Genomic DNA, 26,667 nt, shown 5'->3' with positions numbered 1-26,667 from the left:
CGCTGCCCTCAGCTTGCTCACAATGTGATGGGGAGGGGACATCAAGTAGCCGGATAGGCTCCATAGAGTGTGCCTGCTGGAATAGGACAGGACATGCCAGCTGGCCCCAGCACCTGCGCCAGATGTCTCTTATGACCCACCTGCTTTTTGACTCACTCAGCATACATTCATAAGCTCCTGCCACTTGCTGGGCACCATGCAGAATCCAGTAACGAATAAGATCAACTTTCTTTCCTCAGCTAGCTCATGGCCTAGAGAGGGGAGGTGGACACACACTACAAATGCAAAAAAAACCTCTAATATAAGTTATAGTAAAAGAAGTTCTGAATATAATTAAAAGCAGTAGAAAAAAATTAAAAGCAGGATGTGAAGAAAGGGAGTTTTCCTTTCTAACCACAGGGGAAAGGACCGAAAAGGCTTTAGCGTGGGTTTGAAGGGTAAGAAGGATTTTGGTAGGTGGGAATACCAGGGAACGACATTCCAGGGTGAAGGAACAGCGTTAGCAGACCGAGATGAAGTTGTGAAAGCACAGGTGTGGCTGGGAAGTGACAAGTGATCTGGGGGAATAGAGCCCAGGGTTCGTGGAGACCTTAGACAGCCAAACCTGGAGCAAGTCCCTGGAGAAGGCCAGGGAGGCCCTGAGGCTGCCGGGGAGAATGGAGTGTGTCCTCTGGGCAGGGGGGAGCCATTGAAGCGTTTTGAGGAGTGACTTACATTTAGAAAAGACTAGATGAGAGTGAGCAAGTTGGCAGGCAGCTGGAGAGAGGCAGGCCAGAGACACTGAGGCCTGAACAGTGTGAAGAGGAGGCGAGTGAGAGGTATTGTGGAGGCAGAATTTACAGAGTTTAGCTACAGGTTAGAAGTGGGAGACCGGGGGAGGGGAGGGGCAGGAGGGGTCAGTGCCATCTCACAGGAGGTTTCCTGTCTGGAGAGATCCTGGGCTTCAGAACTGGGCAGAGTGGAGTTTGAATCCTGACTTGATTTCATTTGCAAAATGGGTTCCTAACCCCTACCTCCCGGGTTTCCTGGCGATGCTGATATGAGAGAACAAAGTTCTTCTGAGACAGCTTGCCCAGAGGTAGGGCTCTGGCTTTTCCGGATTCTCAATTCCAAGGCCTGGGCCCAGTGGGTGGGGACCCAGTCCAGGACTGCTTTCTCTGGGAATCCGTGGGTCTCAGAGGTCATGGTTCTGGGTGAGACTCCAGGTCCCCCTTGTCTCTGCAGGACCATGGATGTGGCTGTGCTTGTGGGAGACCTGAAGCTGGTCATCAATGAGCCCAGCCGCCTGCCGCTGTTTGACGCCATCAGACCCCTGATCCCGCTGAAGCACCAGGTGGAGTACGACCAGCTGACCCCCCGGCGCTCCAGGTACGAAGGGAGCCCCCTGACTAGAGGCACGGCTGGGCGAAGCCACCCTGGGATGGACAGGGTCCCTCACTAGTGGATGGGGTAGCACTGGTGGTCAGGCCAAAGCTGGACCATCACCCACCTCTCCGATGGCAGGAAGCTGAAAGAGGTGCGTCTGGACCGTCTGCACCCCGAAGGCCTGGGCCTCAGCGTGCGTGGCGGCCTCGAGTTCGGCTGTGGGCTCTTCATCTCCCACCTCATCAAAGGTGGCCAGGCAGACAGCGTCGGGCTGCAGGTGAGCGGGCAGAATCCTCAGGCTTCCTGCCTCCCCCACTCACTTGCTGGGCTGCATGGCATAACATGGTCACTCACCTCTCTGAGACTTTGGGAGAGGAAGACGCTGCCCCATCCTGATAGATTTCCCTCAGGCTGCAGGCAATCGCCTGTTTTATTGAGTCCCATTGGGAGCATGGCTCCCCCTGATGCTGCTGCAGCTGCTGCTGCTCTTCCCCCCACCTCCCCTACTTCCTAGTTATGTCCTGACACCTGAAGCTTTGGGCATGTAGCCTTTTACTGGAAGGTAAAAGGAAATCCGATGTACTATCCTAACTGTCCTGGCTTTGTAGCCGTGTGACTGCTGAAAACACTTAACCCCATGCCTCAGTTTCCTCATCTGTAAAATGGGAATGATGATGATGATGATGATGATGATGATGATGATGATGATACTATCCACCTCATCAGGTTGTTAAGAGGAGAATTCATATTATGAAGTACTTATAACAGTGCCTGGCACAAGTGCTCCTGTGCTTGTTAGGTAAGCAGAGAGGGAGATTGAATAAACACCAAGGATGTGCCAGGTAACACGCTCACAACCAGCTCTCGTTGTATGCCTTGGCTGTATCATCCCATTTCCAGAGCTGATAGCGACTCAGTCTTGACTAGTGTCACAGCCAGCAAGTGGCAGAGCCAGGATTTGAACCCAGGTCTCCTGACTGCCAAGCCCAGGGATCTCTCTTCAGCACCCCAGGTGCCCCTCCCCCGGGGTCCCTGCACCTCAGTGTCTGAGCAAAGATGGGCAGACCTCCAGGTCTCACTCCTGCCGGAGCCCAGAGCTGTGTTTTTGTATGTCCAGATAAAAGAGGCCCTCCCACTCCCGCCCAGAGCTTCCAGCATGTTTGTTATCAACACCCCAGTCCGGGCTGCCAAGCCAGGGCTTTAGGGGCCTGAGGGGAAGGGTACCAGACACCGTGGAGTGGGAGGTGGAAACTGGGAGCTGACAGACACCGCTTTGTTCTAAATCCCTGTCTCACGGCTCGCCGGTGGCGTCTGAAATTTCAGCCGCTTCATTACTCCTCCCGTGCGCACATTTTCCAGCCCAGAAATGCGGCCAGAGAGAAAGCACAATGAGCTCCTCTCCGGGCGTCAGCGGAGGCCCCCTTTTTTTCCAGGGCGAGCTCTCCTTCTAGGACAAGCACTTCTCAGCGATGCCTCCATGCCTGGGGGCTTTGGGCCATTTTAATGAAACAGTTTTATCTTCCCGCCTGTTTCTCAGGCTTATGCATTATCGACCCTTTCTCGGGCTGGCGGGCTCATCTCTCCTTTGTGCCGCTGCCCCTCAGATCGTCATTTCACTGTGGCGCTGGCACAAAGGGCCTTTTGCAGGGCTACGCTCGCAGCAAGAGGAGGAGGAAAGCTGATCCAGCAACCTGAGCCGGGGGCTGCGTGGGAATCGTTCTGCCTGGGGTCCTGGGCAGGTTCCCTTTAGGAACAAGACCGGGAACTTCACTCAGGGGAGCATCCATTCACCTGTCTGGGCTCATGTTTCTGGGGAGATCTTCTGCCTGGATGTGGCTGGAGGAAGATTCTGGAAGGCAGGGGAGGGGCATGTTCAGGCACAGCCTGGCTGGACTGAAGGTCCTGTTGATCTGACCTGTGAGGCTGGGCCCCCGGGTTGGGGGGCTTGGACCCACCCATAGGACCTAGCCCTGGAACCTCATCTCTCTGCTCATATCACCCCTATTGGAGATGTTTTAGTGTGTGTTTTTTAAAGTGTATGGTGTCCGAACCTACATCCTTTGCCCTGCACAGGGCGGTCTGTGCTGCCCAACCTGCTGTATGGTCCAGGGCTGGAGAATGATTCTGCGTGCATGGAGGGCCCAGCCATAAAGTGGACAGAGCAATCCCTGCCTTTCCTGTGGGACTTGAGGGCTCTGATAGGTGGCAAGGATCCAAAGAGGGCAAGACACAGGGAACTGCAGCCAGGCTTGGCCAGGGGCCCTGCTTTTCCGTTTCCAAACGCCCACAAGCCAACGCTTGTGGTCTGTCGTGGAAACCTGACTTCAAATCCCAGCAACACTGTCTGCTGGCTGGGTGACATTAAGCAAGCGGCTTCACCTCTCTGCGCCTGTTTCCTCATCTGGTTAACAGAGATGCAGAGTTGTAAAAAGTCAGTGCAGGGGCTAGTAACGGTTCTCCTTACAGGAGATGGCCCCAGAAACCTAGACAGTTCTGCAGTGAGTCCCTCCCCGTGGCACCTTTTGAACCCCGTGCCACTCTTGTCAGTCCCCTAAGAAGATTAGGGGGTGTGTCCAGGTGTGGAAGGAAAGTGTTCAGGTGGCAACAATGAGAGGGTGACTGCCACTGTGCTGTAGAAGGTAGGAGTTGACACTCCCTCCTGGACTGTCTGCCTGCCCAGCCCCTAGGCCCCACTCAGAGTCAACATGTACCCACTAGTCTCCAAAGGGTCAGCACATGTGGTGTGAGCTAAGCCCCTGCTGACCTGCGCTGGCCTTAGGCTAGAGAGGGGCATCCAGGATCCATCCCTGTTTTATAGCTAACTAGAGGCCCAGTGCATGAAATTCATGCATGGAGAAGGGGGTGTCCCTCAGCCCAGCCTGCACCCTCTCCAATCTGCGACCCCCTCAGACATCCCTCTCACAATCTGGGACTGCTGGCTCCTAACTGCTCACCTGCCTGCCTGCCTACCTGATCGCCCCTAACTTCCCTCCCCTGCCAGCCTGATCTGCCCTAACCACCTCTGCCTCGGCCCCTGCCACCATGGCTTTGTCTGGAAGGATGCCGGAAGACGCCTGGTCTAATTAGCATATTACCCTTTTATTAGTATAGACGGCTGTGTGACCTTTGACAAAACATCACCTCCCTGGACTTCAGTTTCTACTGATGTATGAGGTTCCTTCCAGCCCTGCAATTATTAAATGAGGAATTTCAAGCCTGATCCCCAGGCCAAGGTACTTGGAGGAGCCCAAGGCAGTGTCCACTAGGGGGCAGTCTCACCACCGATCCGTATCCAGGCTGGCCCGCCAGGCCCAAGTGCCCCCTATCTGTCCCTGTATAAGGAGGGCTAAGTCCTGAGAAGAGGGATCTGATCAGAATATTTAGAGCTCAGGTTCAATGAAAAATAGAAATAACAACCATGTATTTATTATTTGAGGTCAGACACTGGCTGACTTTATATGTACACACTCACTTAATTTTCATAGCAACCACATTTCCCCATTTTACAGGTGAGGGAAACAGGTTCAGGAAGTTCAATAGACATGCCCAAGGTCACACAGCTAATAAGAGTAAGAGCAGGGGTTTGAACACAGGCCATCCAATGCCAAAGCCTTTTGTTCATTTGCTGTTCTTTGCTCACACCCAGAATGGGAATTCAGAGTCAGATTAAATGTCCATTGAATTTCCATAGTGTGGAAAAAAAGGGAGTGTGTGTGTGTGTGTGTGTGTGTGTGTGTGTGTGTGTGTGTAAGAGAGAGAGAGAGAGAGAGAGAGAGAGAGAGAGAGATGTGCGCTTGGGCCAGGAGCCCTAGAAGTTCCCCACCCCAACTCTGTTATGGTGTTGCAGGGAAGCCTGCCCCTTGGGGTGAGGTGGGAAGAGCTGCTTGAATCTGTGTGAAGGGTCACCCTCTGCATGGATTCTGGAACCTGTTGGTACCCCAATGGGGTGAAAGGGACGCCAGAGTTAGGTTACAGAGCCTTGTATTCTATTCCCAGCGCCACTACCCATTCTCTGTGCCCTTCCCCTACCATTTTAGGCTCTCCATCTGTGAAACAGGGCAGCAGAAAGACTCCTGGGAAGTGCCACTGTCCTGGGGTCTGTCAGGCTGTTGGAGGATGGGTTGGTTGTGACAAGGTACTAGGGCACATAGTTAGGCCATCGTCCCCTTTCCTGGAGAGCAGGCCCGGGGCATCTGGTAGTGAACCCGCCCGGCCACCCGATGCTCCCTCAACCTGTGCCTCTTCCCTCTGTGTGTGGCCAAGGTAGGGGACGAGATCGTCCGGATCAATGGGTACTCCATCTCCTCCTGCACCCATGAGGAGGTCATCAACCTCATCCGCACCAAGAAGACTGTGTCCATCAAAGTGAGACGTGAGTGAGGCCAGAGGGCAGGGGAGGGGGGATAGAAGGGTGGGGAGGTGCTAATGGTGGAGGAGGGTGGTAGGCAACAGGGAATCAGCTCCTGGGGCAGGAAGGGAGGGCAGAGGAGCCGCCCTAACCCCAGTGCCTTTCTCCCACAGACATCGGCCTGATCCCCGTGAAGAGGTGAGCAGGACCCTCCTCTGAGGCAGACTCTTCCCTGTGGGCTCAGGGTCCTGGGGTTTGGCTTCCCACAGGCCAGCACTGCCCCTGGGCCAGTGATGACTGGGGGCTCCAGATGGGGCAGATCTGGACTTAGGGCCTGGTCTCTCCAACATCTCTAATGACCCCCCTTCTCATTTCATTTCCCATCAGCTCTCCTGACGAGCCCCTCAAATGGCAGTATGTGGATCAGTTTGTGTCAGGATCTGAGGTAAGGGCCAGGACCACCAGTGATGGGGTCTGGATGGAATGGTCTTCAAGGAGGGGCAGTTGGTCCTGAAAGGGGCCTTGCTCTAGGGATGTGCCCTCAGGGGCTTCACACATGCCCCTGTGCATCCAGAAAGCCCCTGTGGGTGGTGGGCCCCCAGCCAAGCCCAGCAGGTATAGACCTCTCCCCCCAGGGACAGAATGGCCATCAGACTCACATGCGAATAGTAGTGCTTATGAGCTCAAATGGCCATTTTCACACATCTGACACCTAGTGACCCTTATTCTCTTTCCTCCAGGGCGGGCGGAACATTCTGGGCTCCCTAGGGAATCGAGAAAACAGGGAGAAGAAGGTCTTCATCAGCCTGGTGGGCTCCCGGGGCCTTGGCTGCAGGTGGGTAGCAGGCATGCCCTGGGGCTCCCTCATGACCAGCAGACCCCAGGAGGACCCTAATGCCTCTCCCTTTTCTCACTGCTGCTTCTGAGGAAACTTTTACCCACTGTTGATGACACTTCTTGGTGCCTGGTTTCCCCTCTGAGTTTCACAACAGGCCTGCAAGGTCAGGAGGACAGCTCTTAACAGGCCCATTTTACAGATGAGGAAACTGAGGCCCAAAGAGGAACCATGTTCCTCTGGTGGGACCTCAAGCCACTGTAAAGGCCTCTGTCCTGCTGATCATCTCTGTCACTGTTCCCTTGTTACCTGTTGCCTTGTGGGTTTCCTTAAGGGGCAGCCAGGGGATTGCAAATAGGAATTAGATCACACCACGTACTCTTGATAAGCACACAGGGCTAGGGGTCAGCCCCTTCTCTGCCACCTACGAGCTCCAGAACCTGGACTAGCTACGTAACCACTCTGAAGCTCAGCTTTTCCCTCTATAAGCTGGGGGTAATAATATCCACATTGTGAGGAGGAATGAGATGACAGAAGTATCAAGCTTAGTGCCTGGCAAGTAGTAAGCAGTTGGTAAACATTAGCTATTATTATTTAAGTCATTCTTATTGTTTCCATTCATTCACACTTATTCAATACTTTCCTGCCAAGTTTACGTAATAAAAAGCCCCTCCTTTCTCAGAGATTGCAGCCTAATATCGAATCCAGCCACATAAACAGTTACAGTAATGAACGACAAGGTTGCTAATGGAGCTGCATTCTGCATCATGGATGGCAAACAGGTTTCCAATCCTGTGCTATCTCTAATCAATTAGTAGTGGCTGCATGGTGTACTGTTTTGAAAAGAACTCTAAGGTTGCATCCAGGCTTGGTGGGAAAGAGTGCTGTGATTGATTAGTGACCAGTCTAGATGGGGAGAACAGTAGTACAAATGCTTCCCTTGCTGTAGGTGTTTTAGGAGCACTGAGAAGAGAGCAACTATCTTAATCTTAGGATAGAAGAGGAGTTCCATTAAAACCTTGTAGAGATGATAGCATTTGAGCCTTAAGGAATGAATAGGAAAGTGCTAGAAAAAGAAATATGGGTGAGGGATTGGGTGGGGGGCAGGGGTTACAAGTAGTTGTCTGTGGCTCTTGCCACAGGTAGACAGTGAAGAGCCTTGGGTACTGAGCTCATGGGTGACCTGTTTCCTGAGGGACCAGAGCCTGGAGACACAGGCAGAGGGAGCAAGGCCTTGAGAATGAGCGAGCGCTGGAGGCAGAGGCTCACCTGCATTTCCCATCTCTTCCACAGCATTTCCAGCGGCCCCACCCAGAAACCAGGCATCTTCATCAGTAACGTGAAGCCTGGCTCCCTGTCTGCCGAGGTGGGGTTGGAGGTGAGTGAGCCCGGGCCAGGGTCAGACTGTGACCGCACAGTGATGGAGGTACACGTCTTCCCACATAGCCCTCTCTCGGCAGTCACTGGCTGATGATTCCTTCCCACGCCCTAAGGGAAGCGTCACAGAGGGGGTGGCATTTGACCCTTTCTACAGTCTTCTCCAGCTCTGAGAGCCTTTATTCCTGAGCTTGAGACTGCAGTAACAATGATCATTGAGTGTTTACTGGATCAGACAGTGTTCTAAGCCCTTTAAATTCAATAGAACTCTGAGAATTGGGTACTGTCATTATCCCCATTTTACAAATGAGGAAACTGAGACCCAGAGAAAGTATGTGACTTTTCCAAGATCGGCTACCTAGGATGGTAGAGCTGTGATTCAACCCGAGGTGGTCTGATTACAGAGCCAGAACTTGTCACCTCTACTTTGGCATATTCCTTCCTCTTTTTGTGCGTCAGAATTCTCTCCTATAATATGGGGTGATGGCCTTCCTTCTAGAGTCATTGTGTGAGTTAAATGAATCAATACACATGCTGAGAACTGGCATGTAGTAAGGGACCGCTGAATGCTAGCTACCAGTGATGACTCAGCACAGCCTCTGCTATATGAGAAGTCCACGGGCTCCTAGGTCTACATTCTGAGTGTTTAAAGCAAAGGTCGTACATTCAGCCAAAGGAATGACCCTCTAACAAGATAATACTTGGCAGCTGCTGAAAGACATGAGGCAGAGGGACCCTGAGAGGCCTCCATCAGAGCTTTCCAACGCTCTGCTCATGAAGGAGAGCTGAGGTGCAGTCACTTGAAAACCCAGCATCTGCCCTTGAGCCCCAGGATGAGCCTTTCCTTCAGATAAGTGAGTTTACAGATAGTGCAGACACGCTGATGCCTCTCCATTTCTCCACCAGGCAGGGGACCAGATTGTCGAAGTCAACGGCATCGACTTCTCCAACCTGGACCACAAGGAGGTGAGACCTACTGGCTGTTACACCTCTGCCCTCCACATCTCACCCCTCCCCCTGCCATGGTGTCTGAAACCTGTGCTCTCTAGAGGCCTGGGCTGCTCTGGTCTGTCAGGCCTCAGCTGACTGCCCACCTGTCCCCACAGGCCGTGAACGTGCTGAAGAGTAGCCGCAGCCTGACCATCTCCATCGTAGCTGGAGCTGTAAGTCCAGAGTGAGCTGCTGGGCCTCCATGACCCCTGACCTCCAGGCTCAGCCACTCAGAGCCCTGAGGTCTGCCACACGCTCCCGAGAAGGGCCAAGGGTGTCTCCGTCCCTGAAGCTCTGACAGAGCAGAGGGAGAGGGTCTCTGTCCAGCCAGGGCACATGTGGGTCAGAGACAGCAGGAACCACAGTGCCTGACACTGGGGTCACGGTGCTGAGAAGACAGCCTTCATCTGGGCCCCCAAGGCCATGGCAGTGGGAGCCCAGGTTTCCCAGAGGACTGAGCCTGGGGCCTCTTTTCTCCCCACGAGGGCCGGGAGCTGTTCATGACGGATCGGGAGCGGCTGGAAGAGGTGAGGCAGCGCGAGCTGCAGCGGCAGGAGCTCCTCATGCAGAAGCGGCTGGCAATGGAGTCCAACAAGATCCTGCAAGAGCAGCGGGAGATGGAGCAGCAGTGAGTGTGGCCAGTTAGGACGCCCCTTCCCTATCCTCTCAGACCACATCCACCTTGCTTCCTGCCCACTGTGTCCTGAGCCAACCTCATCCTCTCCTCTGAAGGCCTGTCCTCAGACCAGATGTGTCTAGTGGTGGTCAGCATAAGCATCCCCTGCCTCCAGGCCACCAGGCTCCTCCCTGCTTGCCAAAGAGAGCCCCTGATTTCCAAGACCCAGGAATATGGGGATGCAGTAGCTAACGTCTGTCGAGTACCATCCATGTATTATATATAATACAGTTGGTGCTATATTATAGCCTCATGTATGTTACTGAATGTCATTTTCACAATAGCCCTGTGAGATGGGTGGTATTAACCCATTTTACAGGTGAGGAGACTGAGACCCAGAGAGGGTAAGCCACTTGTGTGCAAAGTCACATGTGGCCAACCGGGGGTTCACAACAGGCAGCCTAGCTGCCCTGTCTGCGGTGATAAGTCCCGCCCCCACATGGGATGGTTGAGATGATGGGTTGAGAGAATAAACGGGGCAAGCAATTCATAGATCAAAAACAATGTCAAAATCTAAATCCAGTACATTCTAGGAGCTTTATAAGAATTTGGAAAGGGATTTTCCCATCTCTCCCATCACAGATTTAGCCTGAAAAACTAACCCTGCTGGTACCTCTGCCCACAGCCCTGGTCTTGGGTAGTCACCCAGCTTTGCCCCTGGGGTCTGGGGCCTCTTCCAGGAGAACCTCCCTCAGGCCAGGCCCTGCCTATCATCAGTCACTGTATCTAAGAGTTTGGAGGTGGGTGCACAGTGTGGCCCACTCTGACCTGCACCCCGGCTCCGGCAGCACAGAATCTCTGCTTAGTGGTGCCAAACAAAACCCCACAGAGTACACGACCAGCATCCAAAGCTGGCCCAGGCACCCTTGGAGGGGAACCTGAAAGAAATAGAACTTTTTCCAAGTCAGGAGTTAGCTACAAAGAAGAGTGAACTCCCCTTGCACAGACTTCAGCATGCCAATCTGCATTCGTGTTTCAGAAGGAAAAAGGAAATTGCCCAGAAGGCAGCAGAGGAAAACGAGAGATACCGGAAGGAGATGGAACAGTGAGTGCCTCCGCCCCATGCATCCGCACCGTGTCTGTGTGTGGACGTGAGTGTGCTCTCGGAGGGTAGCCAGCCAGAGGCCACCTCCAGGACCAGTTTACCTGGCCCTCTTGTCCCTGGTGGATCCTCCTTTATTTTTAGCCATTCCATAATCCTAGTACCGTAAAGCCATCTCATTCCAGTAACTAGAACATGATCTTACATAATTGCCAGGGTAGCATTCACACTCGATTTAGAATGTGAGAGCCAAGGACTCTGTAGTCTTCACCACAGCTAGAATCCATGGTCTCTCCCCAGGCTGGTTGAGGTTTCCCTACAGCAGGGGTGGGGAACCTTTTTTTTTTAACATTTTTTTATTGATTTCAGAGAGGAAGGGAGAGAGAGATAGAAACATCAATGATGAGAATCATTGATCGGCTGCCTCCTGCACACCCCCTACTGGGGATCGAGCCCGCAACCCAGCGAGTGCCCTTGACTGGAATCAAAGCCAGGACCCCTCAATCCGCAGGCTGATGCTCTACCCACTGAGCCAAATTGGGGTGGGGAACCTTTTTTCTGCCAAGGGCCATTTGGATATTTATAACATCATTCAAGGGACATACAGAATTATCAACTTAAAAATTAGCCCGCTATATTTGGTCATTTAATTAATTCACCCCTAATGCCTTGGCAGGGCCAGACCAAACGATTTCCCCGCCTCTGACCTATAGGCAGAAGCTGGGCCCGTGAAGGTTCTGACTCTAATCACAGGCATGGGGTCTTATTTCAGGATCGTGGAGGAGGAAGAGAAGTTCCAGAAGCAGTGGGAAGAAGACTGGGGCTCCAGGGAACAGCTGCTCTCGTCTAAGACCATCAGCGCCGAGATGCACCCCGTGCCCCTTCGCAAGCCAAAGTGTACGTATCATGTGCTGGTGGGTGGGGAGAGAGCTTCCTTCTGGGGCCAGGAGGCTGGGGGATGGTCCAGGATGAGATACTGGTCCCTCTTCACTCACCACCACCTCCCCAGGTGAATCACCCTGGCTGTCTGGGCTGCATGTGCTTCACAGAGGGGCAGCCATGTGCCAGGGCCTATCTGCCAGGGCATTGGGGTGGGAAGGATCTGTCTTCCCACCTTGTCCTCGAGGCCTGCTGCCAGGCTCTCCCCCACAACACAGACACAGGCAGCTGGACCCTCCCCGTGCCCGTGGGCTGCTGAAGAGGGATTGGAGAGCTGTAGGGAAAGTGAACTGCTTATGGGATTATCTTAGTTTGTTGGGTGTTGTATCTTCTTCCTGCTTGGGTCTGAATTGGTGCTGGGATGAAAGAGCAGCAGGAAAGGGGGCAAGGGTCTCACATGAGAGAAGACTCTGGTAGTCCAAGCTTGATGGGCAACTGTGGGAGGAGCTTCCCTGAAGTGACCCTGCCACCTGCATCCTTGTGCATTGGACCCTGCGAGGTCCCTGCACTCCAAGGATGGAATCAGGATGCCCAGGCACCAAACTGCGGCCATCCTGTGGCCTCGGGTCCTTCTGCCTTTATCTCCTTTCTTCATCTGTCCTATGTTATGATCCCCAGTTTTGGTCCAGGCCTCAACCAACTGCTCTCCTTTCCACTAGCTCTCAACCCCAACTCCCAGGAAGCCTCTTCAAGGGGCAGCTCACAGCACCAGCGCAAAGTGGGGGCTCACTCTCAGTGCTTTTTAAAAGGGCTCGTGGTGGGGAGCCAGGAGCAAGGCAGCGTGGGGGCCGTAGCAGCCACAAGTCCAGGATGCCTGGTTGGGCCTTTACTCTTTATAGCTGTTTTCATCATTGACATGGGGCAGGTTCCACTCCAGCTGACTGTGCTCAGCCGACCTGGGAACCTCCGGATGTGGGGTGAATCTGTATCCAAGGACCAAGGTTCCCCATTTCTGCTGTGTGGCAGCCATTTGGGATCTGTGATAGGGTCCGGACATCTCTGGCTCCAACTTTGAATTTTGCCCAAGCCCTAGAGGGACATGAACTGGGGTTGATGAAGAGGTTCAGAGCCGTCTGGATGGTTCCACCTCACCCTCCTTGGTGCAGGGCAAGCAGCTCCCACCCAGCCACTCCTTCCTGGCAGGGGGCACCGTGTCATCTCAGGGTCCTCTCGGAAGGACAAAGCACACTCTCATCAGCCTTCCCTGTGACATTCGGTATTAGTTGAGGATGAGGCCAGAGCTAAATTCCCGGTGAATAATCTGTGCTTTAGACAGGGAGTTAATTTGCTCTTAATGCGTGAAACAGGAGCTTCAGGAGAAGAGAAATCGATTTTAATTGCTTCTCCTGAGAGTAACCCTAGTCAATTTAGTACCTGCCTTGAAATTGGGTCTTGGCTTCAGAACAAACACACTCTCTCAGGAACTACAGAAAATGAAAACCCTTTCTGCAGCTAGCTATTTATTTCATGATTTTAAACGAAACCAAGCTTCTTGAAGAAAAGGAGAACTTTGTCCGAGATGTAAATGTTTTCTAAAGCAACATCGCGAAGCATGAGATTGATGACCGGAGTCCGCCAGCCTGAGCTGGGGCTGCTGCAGCTGCCGCCTCTATCCATCTCCATATGCACCAGCAATTAATTCTCATTTGGAGATAAGTCAGGAGATGCAGGAAGGCCTGGGAGCCGGCCCAGTGCCTGCCTTTCTCCGTATTCTTGCGAGGCTGGAATTGTCTCAGCCGTTTTGGGCCAGCAGGACCAGGCTGCGTTCAGGTCCTCCCTGACCCTCTTCAACTTGGGCCCAGTCAGCCAGCCCACAGGTTACACCTGACTCAGGTGTCTGTGCCTGATGAGGGGTGGACCCTGCATTTTTGAACCCTAAAAAGTGGGGATTATCTCTTGCCCAGAAAATGAGTCCACTCATCCTAATGATGTGGGTGGGACTGACTGATCCCCTCACCACCCCCTGTCCCAGGGGCTCACCCTGCCTACCCATGGCCAACCTGGCAGAACCCCAACATCCTGCCAGGCCCTCAAGTCCATGACACACTGTCATAGCACTCCCCAGAAGAACTTCCTTAGCTAAACCAACAAGGAGGAGGGATTTTAATCAAGAATCCCAGAGCTAGAAAAAGCCTGGAGAGGTGAAGAGGTTTAAACTAGGGATTTCCACCCTTCTCTTGCCATTACGGACCCCATCAATCAATTAGTCCCCACACCCAATAGGCCCCATGGTTTGGACGTTGAGTTGTTTTCCTACCAAACTATTAAGTAATCATGTGTGTCCCCATTGTTGGATTAGGTAGTCATTCTTGTTAGCAAGAAACAAACAGTGTTCCACTGTCGAGTAACCAGAAATCAAGCCAAAAGCAATGGCTCTTAACCTTTACCCTTTCATCGGTTATTGGGCAAGTTCTTCTAATTAATATTTGAAATATTAATAAAAAACTCACAGCAAATTTATATACTACCTTCTACCATCCCAGGGCGGCTGGAGTCCAGGTTGGAAACCACGGGAATGGGCGGTTTGCTATTCTCCACATTATGTCAAAATTCGTGTCTTCCTGACCATGTGTGCCCCTCTACCCTTGGGAATCTCCCCACCTCCTCAGGGTCCCCAGTCCGCCCACACAGCTCCAACAGTCCCTGGGGGACCCAGAGGTCTGCAGGTGGTAAGAAGCCAAGAGGATCTGTCCTCCCATTGTATGCTCTGGCACCAAACATGTATAATACTCAGGTATTCCCATCCTCTGTGCCACACCTCTGTGTCAGTTGGACGCCCCACAAAATGCTTCTCACTCTGCTGTCAGATCACAGGCCCGTGTTGTGAGCCCATTTTACAGACAGAGAAACTAAAGCTACCAAGGTTGAAAGCTCGACACGCGCCATCCCAAAGCGAGAAAGCTTTGCACTGGGCTCCTGAGCCCTGTTCCTGCCCCCGACCTCACAGCTCCCCTAGAGGAAGCTGGTCCCAGGCCCCCAGGCTCCTGGGAAGCGCCTCTGGCCTCTGGGTCTCCTGAATCCCTCTCGGTTCACCAGCTTCCCCCTGTTTTCCCGGGTAGATGATCAGAGAGTGGAGCCTAAGCTTGAGCCTGCCAACGACCGGGACAGAGGCACGGAGGAGCAGGGAGAGCAGGTTTGCGGCCCCCGCTTCGCTCCCTGGCCTTGCTGCTCTGCTTGCTCTGCCCACCTGCCCTGCCATCCCTGCGTCCGGCTTTGGGGGACCAGCATATGGTGGAGACCACTGGAGTCTGTGGACCTCCTCCCAGCGCTGGCTTGGTCCAAGCACTGCACACAAAACCTTGAGAACAAAGCCAGGCTGACATGTCGGCTGGTGCACACAGTACAACTGAACTGCTGGTTCAAATATTTTAAGTATGGCCAAGGCCAAGTTCTTCCTCGGGCCTCTCCCCAGGACACCCAGATCTCCCCAAGATCCGGCAACTAGAGGGTAGTGCTTGGTCCAGCAAGGGGCTTTCAAGATTCTCTTCTAGAGCCCATACTGGTCCAGAGTGAGTAATTATTTAAGCCTTCACCACTGGCCGGGGAGCTTCAGGTTTGCGGTATTGCCCAGCCATGCTGCTGCCTGAGGAAGGCAGGGGGCTGGTGCCCGGGTTGTCTGGCCTGGACGGGGATATGCTCTTTTGGAGGCCGATCTGCCTGCTGGCTGCCTGAGCCGTCCTTCCCAGAGCTGCCCCCAATCATCGCTTTCTCTTCCAACACTGAAAGTGGAGGATATGGCCTGGACTGTGGGACAAGACTGTTTTGTCCTGGCTGACAGCAGTTCTAGGCAGAGACCCAGGCTCCCTTTTGTCTCGAGCCATTTCTTGGATGGAGGGACCAGACGTCGGTCAGGAAAAGCGTCGTTACCTTTCAGCGGGGCTTTGTGTCTTGCAGGCAGTGGCTCTGAGTTGGAAAAGCTCATCCTCCCACCAGGGGCTTTCTCTTTGGTTTGTCTGGCACTGATTTCTAAAGCCAGAGGCAGCGGCAGGGGCCCGGGGCCTGGCAATCGGGGCCTTTCTCAGGTGGTCCTGGGCCTGCTTTACAGCCCAGGCGAGGCAGGGAAGTGGAGAGTCAGGCAGAGGGCGCCGTTCTGCTGCTGGACCAGCTGTGCTGCTCTTCGTCTCATGGGAACCCCCGCTCCCGGCCTCTGCCCTCGCTGGGTGCTGGCTGCGCGGAACTGTCTCACGGCTCCGTTCTCTGTGTTGTTACAGCCTTTGGGTGGTTTTATCGTTACGATGGCAAGTTCCCATCCATCCGGAAGGTAGGACAGGGCTGGGTGCTGTGCCGTTTGCCATTGAGTTTGCTGTGGGTTTTGGCCTTTTCCAAACATTGTTTTTTCCTGTCAATGCTCAACAGTGTGACCCAGACTGCTCGCTCGAGGGCTGTGCTTCTCTGTCAGGCTGTCATCAGAGGGCAGGGCCCTGTCACAGAGGCATCATGGGGTGGGGGGTGGGGGGGTTCTCGGGTGAAACCTGCCCAGGCACCATCAGGCACCACCTGGGTCAGCCCTCCTGGGCACAGGGCATCCGGGGCAGGGGCATGGCAGGAAGCTGCTGCTTTGTCGCTCTGTTAAGCAGACCCAGCGGCCAAGACCGGAAGCTGAGGACAGGCAGAGGGAAATGTCACAATGCAGATTATGAGGCCGACTGAGCCAGACACAGACCAGCTGCCGAGGCGGGAGTTTGCTGCCTCGGGTTGAGACAAAGAGCCACACCAATCATAACTCTCCCTAGAAATATCTCTGCACGTGCCCCGGATAATGCAGTTTTCTGGTCTCTGAGGCCTTAGATTTTCTCTCTAAACCTTATTACTATGTATCTCCAGGCCCCATAAACCTTTCTCATCCCTTTTCTTTCTAAATCACTTTGGCATTTCATTATGAAAATGCCGCTGTTAACATCTATAGATTGGACATTCAGGATGACTTGGCATTTGGGATCCAGGCATCAGCATAAATCTGGGTGAAGCAATGTAGGTGTCATCACTCGACCGGCTCTTTCTGGCGGGATGTCTGGCCTCCAGAAACCAAAGCCCTGGCCGCGGTGTGACCTTGGTCATATGTAGCTTCTCCCTGCCTGTACATGGGAATATCTAATGTGCTAGAAACATCTACCCCTTCCTCCAACACAGTACCGTTCAGATACGAAGACAGCACTATTATTCCTGATCGAGAGCGTCTTCCCTTAGGAGCACAGATCATGCTTTGTCTGACACTGAATAAGTCAGGACAGAGCCCCTTAGGGGACTCCTCTCCACACTGCGGTGGCCTCAGAAAGGACTTGGTCTCATCAAACTGTCCTTTCCATTTACAGGCTGACCCTGGCTTAGGATGCCTCATTGCATTACGTGTCGAATTCTTTCCTATATACGGTCTCTACTAGATTATAACTAGACACACACACACACACACACACACACACACACACTCACACACACACACACACACACACACACACACACACACAGGATTCTACTTGAAAAATGAATGACAGGAGATGGGTAGGTAAATCCTTCCCAGGCATTGATAACTCGGCAAATGTAAGAGAAGTGTGTGTGAGTCTCCTCCACACACACACACTTCCCCGCAGAGATCATGTCCCTTGAGAAGTGCTGTTGGTAAAGAAGTGGACCTGCTTCCCCCTACTCATTAGTTCAGTCATTCCAGAAATAGCTGGTATTTCGATTTCCATTTCATTTCCAAAAGAGAGGGAAATTGCTTCTTGGTAGCAGCAAGAACACATCCACCCCATCTGCCTCTCCTTAGTCCCGACTGAAAGGAATATTTGCCATGAATTTAACCGACAGCTAAAAGGACACCAGAATCGTGTTCCTCCTGCTGGCTCTGAAAATCCACAGCCACTTTCTCCAGGGCCACGTGAGATGCCGTGTCTCCCGGGAGCTGGAACACCCAGTGCCCAGGTAGTACATGTGGCTGTCTATGGCCATGACCATTGATGCACAACATCTCCCTTATTTGAAAAGCTAAAGGCTCCATGTCTCAATTCCTAACCTGGAAGTAATCCCTCTGGGGTTCAAAGCCCCCAGTCAGTGGCCCCACAGAGTCTATGCCAGGGCCTGAGGATGTGTGGTTCTGACTAGCCCTCTCACCAGGACTGCATGAGTGAATCATGAAGACCAGCCATACTTGCAGGGGCCCACCATCTGGCATGGAGGCAGACTCACATGCAACTGAGTACCCACCTGGAGCAGACTGTTCTGAGAGCCGTAGACAATGCTATGGGGCACCTTGCCCTTCTGCCTCCATAAGCAGGCGCTGCTTTCTTGGAGATGGGACAGAAACGGTCACATGTGCCTGCCCCAGCCAGGTGCCCTGGCTCCAAAACCGTAGCACTGGTGGGGTCTTTTAACCAACAGAAAGGCCATTCCTATCATAATGGTGCCTGTGGGAGGCCATTCCCTTCCTCTAGCAAGCTGCCTCCAGGCACAATGTTTCTGGCGCCTCCTGGGGATTTGCTGTCTGATAGCAGGGATTCATCTATCAAGTGAGCCAAGAGTCTAGTCAACAGGGTAGGCAAGGAACCAAGCAGGACTCTGTAGCAAAGAGAACCATTTTCTCAAGTGGCCCCTAGACTGTTCTGGGGTGGATCCCATCCCTCAGATGGGGGAGGGTGGGATCATCTCCAGAGCACAGTACACGCACCCAGAGGTGGGGGTTGTCTTTAGGGGGCAGGATGACTCAAGCATAAGTCCGTAATGGCACCTCCCCACCCAAGTCCTTCTAGCTGTTTACAATCGCTAGTCAACTCAAATCTTCATTCCTGGCCATCGATGCTGGAGTGACTCAGGAATTCTGAGAGCAGGCCCCAGGAAGGTTTGTTGGGGGTGGGGTGAGCTCACAGGTGGGTTTCCTCCTTCCTCAGACATTCCCCAGAATGTTGACTCCCTGCTGTCCCCTCCCCAGAGAGCTAGCTATATCCTCCAGGCCTGTGTGATGGAGTTGACACCTGCCATGCTCCCATTGCCCCCAGCTCATCTGGACACAGTAGAAACTTTGTGGGACCTGGAAGACTCAGGACCAAATCCTGGCACCACCACTTATTAGATGTTTGGTGTTGGGCAAGAGACTATATCATGTGGTGTCTACATATGAGACACCTTTCTCTCCAGATATTGGAGAAGGCATGTGCCCAGATACTAGGAAATAAATGCAATGCCTTTTATTTATACAGTACTTTCATGCTTATAAAGCACATTTATAGATGTTATTTCATTGGCTCTGGATGGCAAGCTTATGGGGCAGGTATTTCTTCCATTTTGGAGATGAGCTAATCAGGCCCAGAGAGGTTAAGAAACTTAGCCAAGGTCACACAGCCAGTTAGTGAATCAGTAAACCCATTCTTCTGGTAAAGGGATTGTGTCTCCTACTCTGCAGTGAGTAGCAGTGACCGCTTGTCATAAACCTGAGCTCCAATGCCCATGGGCAGAGCTGGGGGAGGGGCTCACCATGGGATGGTTGCCTGGTGTTGCTGAGGACTGAATGCCCTGTTTGTGGTGCTGTGCCAGTGTCAACACTACCTTGTAACCCTTGTCGTGTAAAAAATGCCACATCTGCTCAGAAAGGAAAGGATAAGAAAGCCAAGTATGACAGCCTGCAGGAGTTGAGAAAGAATAAGAAGGAACTGGAGTTTGAGCAAAAGCTTTACAAAGAAAAAGAGGAAATGCTGGAAAAGGAAAAGCAACTGAAGATCAACCGGCTGGCCCAGGAGGTAGGTGACCTGCTCAAAGGCCAGGTGAGCACCCCTGGGAGGCGGCTTGGTTGTCTCCCATCATGCCCCCAGGGAACCAGCCAGAGTTATTCTCCCAAATGGAGTCCAAAGGTGGAGTGAGCCCCGCCCCCTTCCTTAGTGTGGAGGGTGAGGTCATCCCGCCTGCCCAGGGTCATCTGAGACTAGCTTCTGGCTTAGATGTATGTTTGGGGTTGAGACTGGCCTCCTTGCTCGGGTGTGGGTCTGAAGCTAACCTCTCTGCTCAGATTGTAGGACTTAGGTCAGCCCTCCCCACACCTGGCCAGCGGTTGGGTCTGTGCCCTCCACCCCCACTGTATCAGACTATGAGTCCAAGACTCGGCCTCTCTGCCCCAGGTGTGGCTGTGAGTCAGAGGCTCACCCCTCTGCCTAAGACGTAGGTCGGAAGTTAGCCTCCCACCTGCCTGTCATTCCATCTGAATCAGTTTGCCCCCCTCCCCAGGTTACAAGTTCAAGACCAGGGTTTCCCAAAGTGCCTGGGCTCTGAGGGTATGAGTCTGAGGCTAACCACGTGCACAGGCAGGATATCTCAGGCTCTCCCTCAACTAATCAGGCTATGGGTCTGAGGCTGCTCCCTTCAGCAGAGCGTGAGTCTGAGGCTGGACCTCTTCAACCTGGGGATGTATCTAAGGCTGTTCCCTTCCAGACATGCCAAAGCAGTCTTCCAGCATGAGTAATTCTTACTTCCTAGGTGAGCTGGGTGACCTTCACTCCCTAGCTGTTTGAGATAGCATTGGTTCGGCTTCCTTTCATGCTTCCGTGACAGATGGCCAAGCTGATTGCATTACAAAACAAGGGAAGTCCTGGAGAATGTGAAGTGCATTAGGTCTGGCACTAGGAACAGATTAGCCACAAAATTAAAAAAATTGAACTTGTGCTTCTGAGGACAAGGCAGCCTGGAAGGGAAAAGAAATGTAAAGTTAAACGCTTGGAATGTGCGAGGAGCCTGCAATAGGGCCGTTGGTGGAGAATCCTAAGAACCTCAGGGTTCAGGGGCCAGCGAATCCCAGGCAATGCATGAGCCCCTTCTCTGACTGTTCCTACAAGTGGCGTTAGTCAAACCAACACCGCGACACCCTCCCCCCCCCCCCCCCCGCCTGTTTGCCCGTCTTCTGGGCCCACTGAAACAAGCTTGGGTCTTTTTCTAGACAGCTGACACACCAACAGTACTTTGGGGTTTTCTAAGAAACGCTTCGTGTGTGCCGCCCACGTGTGTGCCGCCACGTGTGTGCCGCCCACGTGTGACTCAAGTGCACCCTTTGTCCTCCCTCTCCTTTGTGCCTCGGCCTTGGGTCCCAGGTGTCCGAGACGGAGCGGGAAGACCTGGAGGAATCGGAGAAGATTCAGTATTGGGTGGAAAGGCTCTGTCAGACTCGCCTTGAGCAGATTTCCTCTGCTGATAATGAGATTTCGGAGGTAACAGAGCCCTTCTTTCCAAGCCCCTCCTCCTGCTGCCTTCCGAACGACCCGCCCTGGGGGCAGCGGGAGGCACGATGGCCACTGTCCAGCGCACTCCCCCTTCCTCTCTTGAGGAGGGAGAGCATAGCTGTTTTCCTGGGCTTGTCTCCAGAGTGACCACTAAGTCCCAGCTTGTCTGCGATGGTCCCAGCTAGGCCCCTTGTCCTGGTGTAACTACTAAGAGGGCCACGTTCACTGTCAAGCGCATTCCAGTTTAGAGGGTGAATTATATGGTCACCTTATTTGTCACCCACAAATGGCATAATGCGGGACCCTCTTGCATGTGGGCATTCCCTACCAGCTGTCCAGCATGAGCTCAGGTGGCACCCATGTGGCTCTGGTGTGAGGGTGGTAGGTCTCCAGCAGTAAGAGAAATCGATTAGAAGAGCCTTGTACTCAATGTCCTGTGAAGTGAAGCACTCCCCCCAAGACTACAGAACTTCCTTGCAACCCCCAGATGACCACGGGGCCCCCGCCTTCCATGTCTCCCCTGGCCCCACCCCTGAGACGCTTCGCTGGCGGGCTGCACCTCCACACCACTGACCTGGATGACATCTCTTTGGACATGTTCTACTACCCCCCCAAGATTCCCTCTGCCTTACCTGTGATGCCCCATCCTCCACCCTCCAACCCACCCTCCAAGGTCCCCGCAACCCCTGTCCTTCCGTCATCAGGCCGTGTGAGTGCCTCATCCTCACCCTGGGTGCAGCACACCCCACCCCCGATCCCCATCCCTCCCCCACCATCTATTCCCACCCAAGACCTCGCTCCTACCCGCCCACTGCCCTCTGCCCTGGAAGAGGCACTGGGCAACCACACGTTCCGCGCTGGGGACACAGGCAATCCTACAGAGGACTGGGAGGCAAAGAACCACAGCGGGAAGCCCGCCAATTCCCCTATCCCTGAACGGAGCTTCCCACCCACCCCAAAGGTACTGCCCCTGTTCTGCGTGCTACCCTGGGAAGCGGGTGGAGTGGGCGGGGCTGCTGTTTCCCGTGTCCTCCACTGCCGCTGGGAGCGGAGACGGGAGGAAACATCACCCCACCCCACTTTCCAGGAATGAGCTCCCAGCCTGCATGTTGTGCACACCCTGCATGTGGATGGTTTCTGCTGGTTTTGAAGTGTGTATTGTATGGGGAATGGCCTGTGGTACTTGGGATGAGCAACAGTGTATCGATGTTCGATGTTTGCAGTAGGCGCACAGTAAGTGCTCAGTAGACATTACTAACTGTGATTAGTGACAAATCAAGGTACAAGGAAATTTGGGTGAAGCTGCCCTCTCTTCCTCTTGGCTAGTGTGGGCTGGTGACATTCAATGTAGTACTTGCAAGGCTGGGCTGGGTAGCCAGTGCACTATGTCACAGCTGGTCATGTCCTGCTATTCGCCTAGAAAGCCTTGAGTGTGGGAAATGAATCCACAGTTTAACAGAGGAAAAGGGGGTTCAGGGGAGCAATCGTAAGCTCTGTAAATGAAGCAATAACACTGCCCAATGCAGCATTTCCTATGGCACCAATCAACTCCGTTGGCTTGAAGTATAATCCCCAGAAATGTCTGGCCATCTTCCAGCTCCAGAAAAGATGAAGATGGAGAATTCCTAGAAATCTCCAAATTTACTATCAAAAGAAAAGACTAGGGATCGTTTTCTTGGAATCAGGAGGCAGAACAGTGATCTTTCTCAAAAAGACATATTTCTTATTAATTGTTCAAAATGCAAAGACTACATTGGAAGAGGCAATCCTCAAGGAAGACACAGAACTTTGATTCCTGGGAAGGAAAAAACAAAATATTCCTCTGCTCCAATAGCTGTGGGGCCAGGCTGGCGTCAGAGCCCATGCAGCCCATGTCAGCTGGGGGTGTGGGTGTGAGGGGGACTGTGGCAGGTATGTGGGGGAGGGCAGGCAGTAGTACCGATCAGTGGCTTTTATTAACCTTCCCTGCCTGGATCTGAGTTCCTGCCTACAGAGCAGAATGAGCCTCTCCGAGCACTGAGGAGAGCCTGGGGAAGGAAGGTGGGAGTGAGGAAGTGCCAGATGCAGACAAGGCTCTGGCTTTCATGGGGACTCTGGGAGGGTGAGGAGGGGGAGACTCCCTCTGAACCTCTGGTGGAGTCCTGAGCCCTGACTGTTCCAGGGATGTCTTCCCTCAGAGCCCAGCCAGGACCAGGTTTGCAGGCAGTTGAATGAGCCTGGCACAGAGGACCACATCCTTATTGTGAGGGGTCCCCACCCAGATGGGGGGCAGCTTTTCCTCAACAAATTCGATTCAAAAATCATGGATTGAGGACCTGCCTTGTGCCTCTCTGTGTGAAGGGGGAGGGGAGCAGTGCTGCAAAGGACCCGGGAGGTGGGCCCACCTGTGCTCTCCAGGACTTTGCCATCGGAAGAATGAGCAGCTGACAGGGCAGGACCGGCTATAAAATCAGCACAGGTCAGGTGTTGTGTGGGAGAGACTCCTTCTAATGGGAGGCTGCAGGCATCTCTGCAGAGCTGAACCTTAAGGGATGGCGATGCATGAAAGACTTGGGGGAGGGCATTGCAAGTGCAGGGAACTGCCAGGAGGAACTGCCTGGTGTGAATCCTGGCTGAGCATGTGTTAACTCATCAAGCTAAGCCTGGGTGAGGTAATGGCACCTCCCTGTTATGAGGATCAAATGGGTTAACACTTGGCCTCATTCTAAGTTAATGCTTAGGAGTATGGCAGGCACATAGCAGGTGCTCCGTAGACATTAACTGTGACCAGTGACAAGTCAAGGTACAAGAAAATTTGGGTGAAGCTGCAAACATGAGGTTGGAGGTAACCTCTGCCAATTTTTGAGTCAGGGTCAAGCTTCAAAACAGGATCCAGCTTTCCCAGAGATTGCTCCAGGAATTATGAAGTTCCCACTGCTACTTCCTGGTCAGAGCACGGGGAGGATTAAAAACTCCCCCAGCACAAGGAGCCTCTGAAAAACGGGACCATAAGTGTCTTAAGCAACATCAAAGCCAGGGTTTTCCTGACTCAAAGGCCAGGGGCTGCTGTTTTATTAGTTAGCACTTTGGCCCTTGCACCCGCAACCCTGCCACCCTCCTCTCTGTATGCTCCTAGTGAGTTGTCATCAGTGCAGCAGCAGGAGGTGTGGTTGATCACACATCTGCACTGTCAGCCCAGCCAGCAGCAGGTCTCCGGTTATGGGAAAAGACACCTGTGTTGGCTTCTGTACCTGCCTCATCAGCACCAGCCAAGGGAAGGTTTTCAGGGTCATATCTACCCCCAGGCACTGTCTCATGTGCCCACTATACTACTAAGTCATCCCTTTGTTCATAAAACATGTTTAGTGAGCAACTACTATATGCTAGACACTATGGTGGGCACTGGAGCACCACCACAAAATAGGCAGCCCAGTCCTTGCCCAAGACAGTCCTGTGGGGAGACAGACAAGTAAGCAGGAAACCACCACACTACCAGAGGGAGAGGGGGGGAACACTGGGGATGAGTAGCGGAAGTGGAGAGGAAAAGCTCAAGGAATGCCTTCCCAAGCTAACACCTGGGAGGTAAAGCAGCAGGAAAGAGCATGTGCAAAAGCCTTGAGGCAAGAAAACCTGGCATTTTGGAGGATAAAGGTAGGCAGTGTGAGAAGGGAGAGGAGTGAGCAATGAGTATAAAGGGAGGTAGAGAAGCTCATGAAGGATCTTGGGGTCAAGTCAAGGGGCTCAGTAGTCAGTGGGGACCCACCAAGGGCCCTGGGTAGGGTTTGTGACCCAATTTGAATTGTGTTACCCAAGAGGATCAAGTGCATTAGAGCAAAGCAGACAGGATGCCTCTCTTACTGCTCCTCACCCCCAGCCTCCAGAGACTCTATGCCCACCCATCAGGGACAGCAGATACTTCCTGTGCAGTCAGGGGACTGGGTCCGTGGCCAGAAGAGAGAAGCCCTAGGGAGAGAGGAGGCTGGACGGCATCCAAGGCCACTGAGAGGAAGCCTTGAAAGCCTATCCTCTGAGTGACAGTGGCTGCTGGTGACCCCAGAACCAGACTCTGGCTCACGTCCCTGATTCCCTAGAGGCACGTAGTGTCTGAGTTCAGGGCACACTGTGGCCAGCAGATTGCTCATCTCTCCGCTGAAGATCAGACCCCAGGACCTCTGGTGGGCGAAAGGACCAGGCTGGCTCAGCATGCGCACGGTGTGAATTTGCACGTGTATCAGAGTGCCGCGGTTGACCTGGGCCATGCCCGCCATGACCTCACACGGGTCTCTCTTAAACTAACCTCGCTAGACATTCTGCCCAAGTCCACAGCCTCCACGAGGCCCTGGCGTGTCCACCATCTCCAAGCCTGTCATGGTCCACCAGGAGTCCAACTTCATCTATAGGCCAGCGGTGAAATCCGAGGTCCTGGTAAGCCTCCCGGGTCCCCTTCCAGCGCATCTCCAGAGAGCAGACCAGGGCCGCCTCCTCTGGGTTCTGCTGGAGGGACAGTGAGGTGGGACACAAACTCACATCAGGTGCCATCTCCTAACCATCTCATTGGCCACAAGATGAACCCACCTGGTGTAAGTGGTTGTTAACATGGCCAGTGACATTCCTGTTCCTCACTTGACCAAACAGGCTGCAGCTCCATCTAGAAGTAATAAAAATAACCGCTCAGACTTGCTGTGAGCCTACCATGTGTCGGCTCTGCAGGGTCTCACTTAATCCTCACCAACCCAGTAGATGGTACCTGTTATCCATCTTTCACACTTGAGGAACCCAAGGCTTAGAGAGGTTAAGTCAGGTGCCCAAGGCAAAGCCAGGACTTACTTCTTACTTCAGGGTCATTCAGAATCCAAAGCCCAAGCTCTGACCCACATTGCCAACTTGCCTAAACTTACGGTGATTCCAGTGGTCCTGCCTCTGCCCCTAATGCGCGGTGTGGCTCCACATGGCACGGACCACCCTCAGAGGGGACCTTGCCAAAGCAGATCCACCCTCCAGTTCACGTCTCACTCCTCTCTGGGACTGAGAGTGTGAGGTGTGGTGCTGGGGGAGAGGGGAGGTCTGCCCACTCTTGGTCACCCACAGCTAAGCGAGCTGGGACTCATGCGCACCTGCTCCAGGGGCACCAGCCACTGACTGGCCTCCCATCCATGGCGGGAAGAATCATGCCAGAATTCTAATTCTCCTTTCAAAAAAACCCTACCCAAATGTCAGGGCAGGGCAGCTCAGATACTTATTTTGAGCTCTAGCTGTCCTGTCAGCTTCCCGACAAGCTAGGTTCATGCTCTCGTGACAGCGGCTGGTGCATCTGTGTCGCATGCTCTGGCTGATGACAAGGGGTGGTGTCTGCTTGACTAGAACTGGGTAGCTGTGTGTCTGGGGACATCGTACGGGCCAGAATGTAAATCAGGCTGTGTCTATTTGGGGAGGGATTTTGTCAGGGCCACCCAGGGTAGCAGGCCCGTGATCGGGCACCAGGGGGCAGACGAGGCCTGTTGGTAACATCCAGCATGGAACTTTTTTTTTTTCTGGCAGCCACAGGAGATGTTGAAGAGGATGGTGGTTTATCAGACAGCGTTCAGACAAGTACAGTGATACCCGTCGTGTGTCTGTGGTCCTCCCTGCCACCCCGTGTCTCCCACTCTGACTTCTCTCTCTGGGAGTGCTGGTGGCTCTCAGGTGGCCCCTAGCGCCATCTGCTGGGAGCCTCAGGCCAAAGCTGTGTCCCCATGGCCACAGCCAGGGGTTGGGGAGGGTCTTGTGTCAGGTGGGGACATTAGGTTTGTTGGGCCCCATGCAGGATCCCTGGGGGCTTGGCTCTTTTACTGCTGTTTGTTCAAAGAGGAATAGGACAGAGGGAATCCTCAGAGGCCAAGATGGGCCCTTGTTCCAGCCCTAGGTGCCTGAGGTTTCTACCTG

General features: G+C 53.4%; 1 protein-coding gene across 2 annotated transcripts in view; it reads left to right on the top strand.

The window, feature by feature from the left end:
- Nucleotides 1–26,667, top strand: part of USH1C (USH1 protein network component harmonin) — a 45,439-nt gene that overhangs the window by 9,889 nt on the left and 8,883 nt on the right. The window contains exons 3-20 of one of the 2 annotated variants that reach the window (XM_036325578.1): nt 1,225–1,368; nt 1,504–1,642; nt 5,629–5,737; nt 5,887–5,911; nt 6,101–6,158; nt 6,454–6,548; nt 7,842–7,926; nt 8,832–8,891; nt 9,032–9,088; nt 9,401–9,543; nt 10,571–10,636; nt 11,406–11,530; nt 15,784–15,833; nt 19,150–19,299; nt 20,638–20,754; nt 21,254–21,727; nt 25,051–25,170; nt 26,284–26,334. In XM_036325578.1, the coding sequence (XP_036181471.1) occupies nt 1,225–1,368; nt 1,504–1,642; nt 5,629–5,737; nt 5,887–5,911; nt 6,101–6,158; nt 6,454–6,548; nt 7,842–7,926; nt 8,832–8,891; nt 9,032–9,088; nt 9,401–9,543; nt 10,571–10,636; nt 11,406–11,530; nt 15,784–15,833; nt 19,150–19,299; nt 20,638–20,754; nt 21,254–21,727; nt 25,051–25,170; nt 26,284–26,334 (2,068 nt within the window). Of the gene's footprint in view, nt 1–1,224; nt 1,369–1,503; nt 1,643–5,628; nt 5,738–5,886; nt 5,912–6,100; nt 6,159–6,453; nt 6,549–7,841; nt 7,927–8,831; nt 8,892–9,031; nt 9,089–9,400; nt 9,544–10,570; nt 10,637–11,405; nt 11,531–14,631; nt 14,706–15,783; nt 15,834–19,149; nt 19,300–20,637; nt 20,755–21,253; nt 21,728–25,050; nt 25,171–26,283; nt 26,335–26,667 lie in introns of both variants that reach the window. The other variant, XM_036325577.1, reaches the window with a different exon arrangement.

This window comes from Myotis myotis, unplaced genomic scaffold (assembly GCF_014108235.1).
Source record: "Myotis myotis isolate mMyoMyo1 unplaced genomic scaffold, mMyoMyo1.p scaffold_m19_p_10, whole genome shotgun sequence".
In the NCBI taxonomy this organism is placed as follows: Eukaryota; Metazoa; Chordata; class Mammalia; order Chiroptera; family Vespertilionidae; genus Myotis; species Myotis myotis.
Note: the sequence above shows the minus strand (reverse complement) of the source record. Positions and strands in the feature narration are given on the sequence as shown.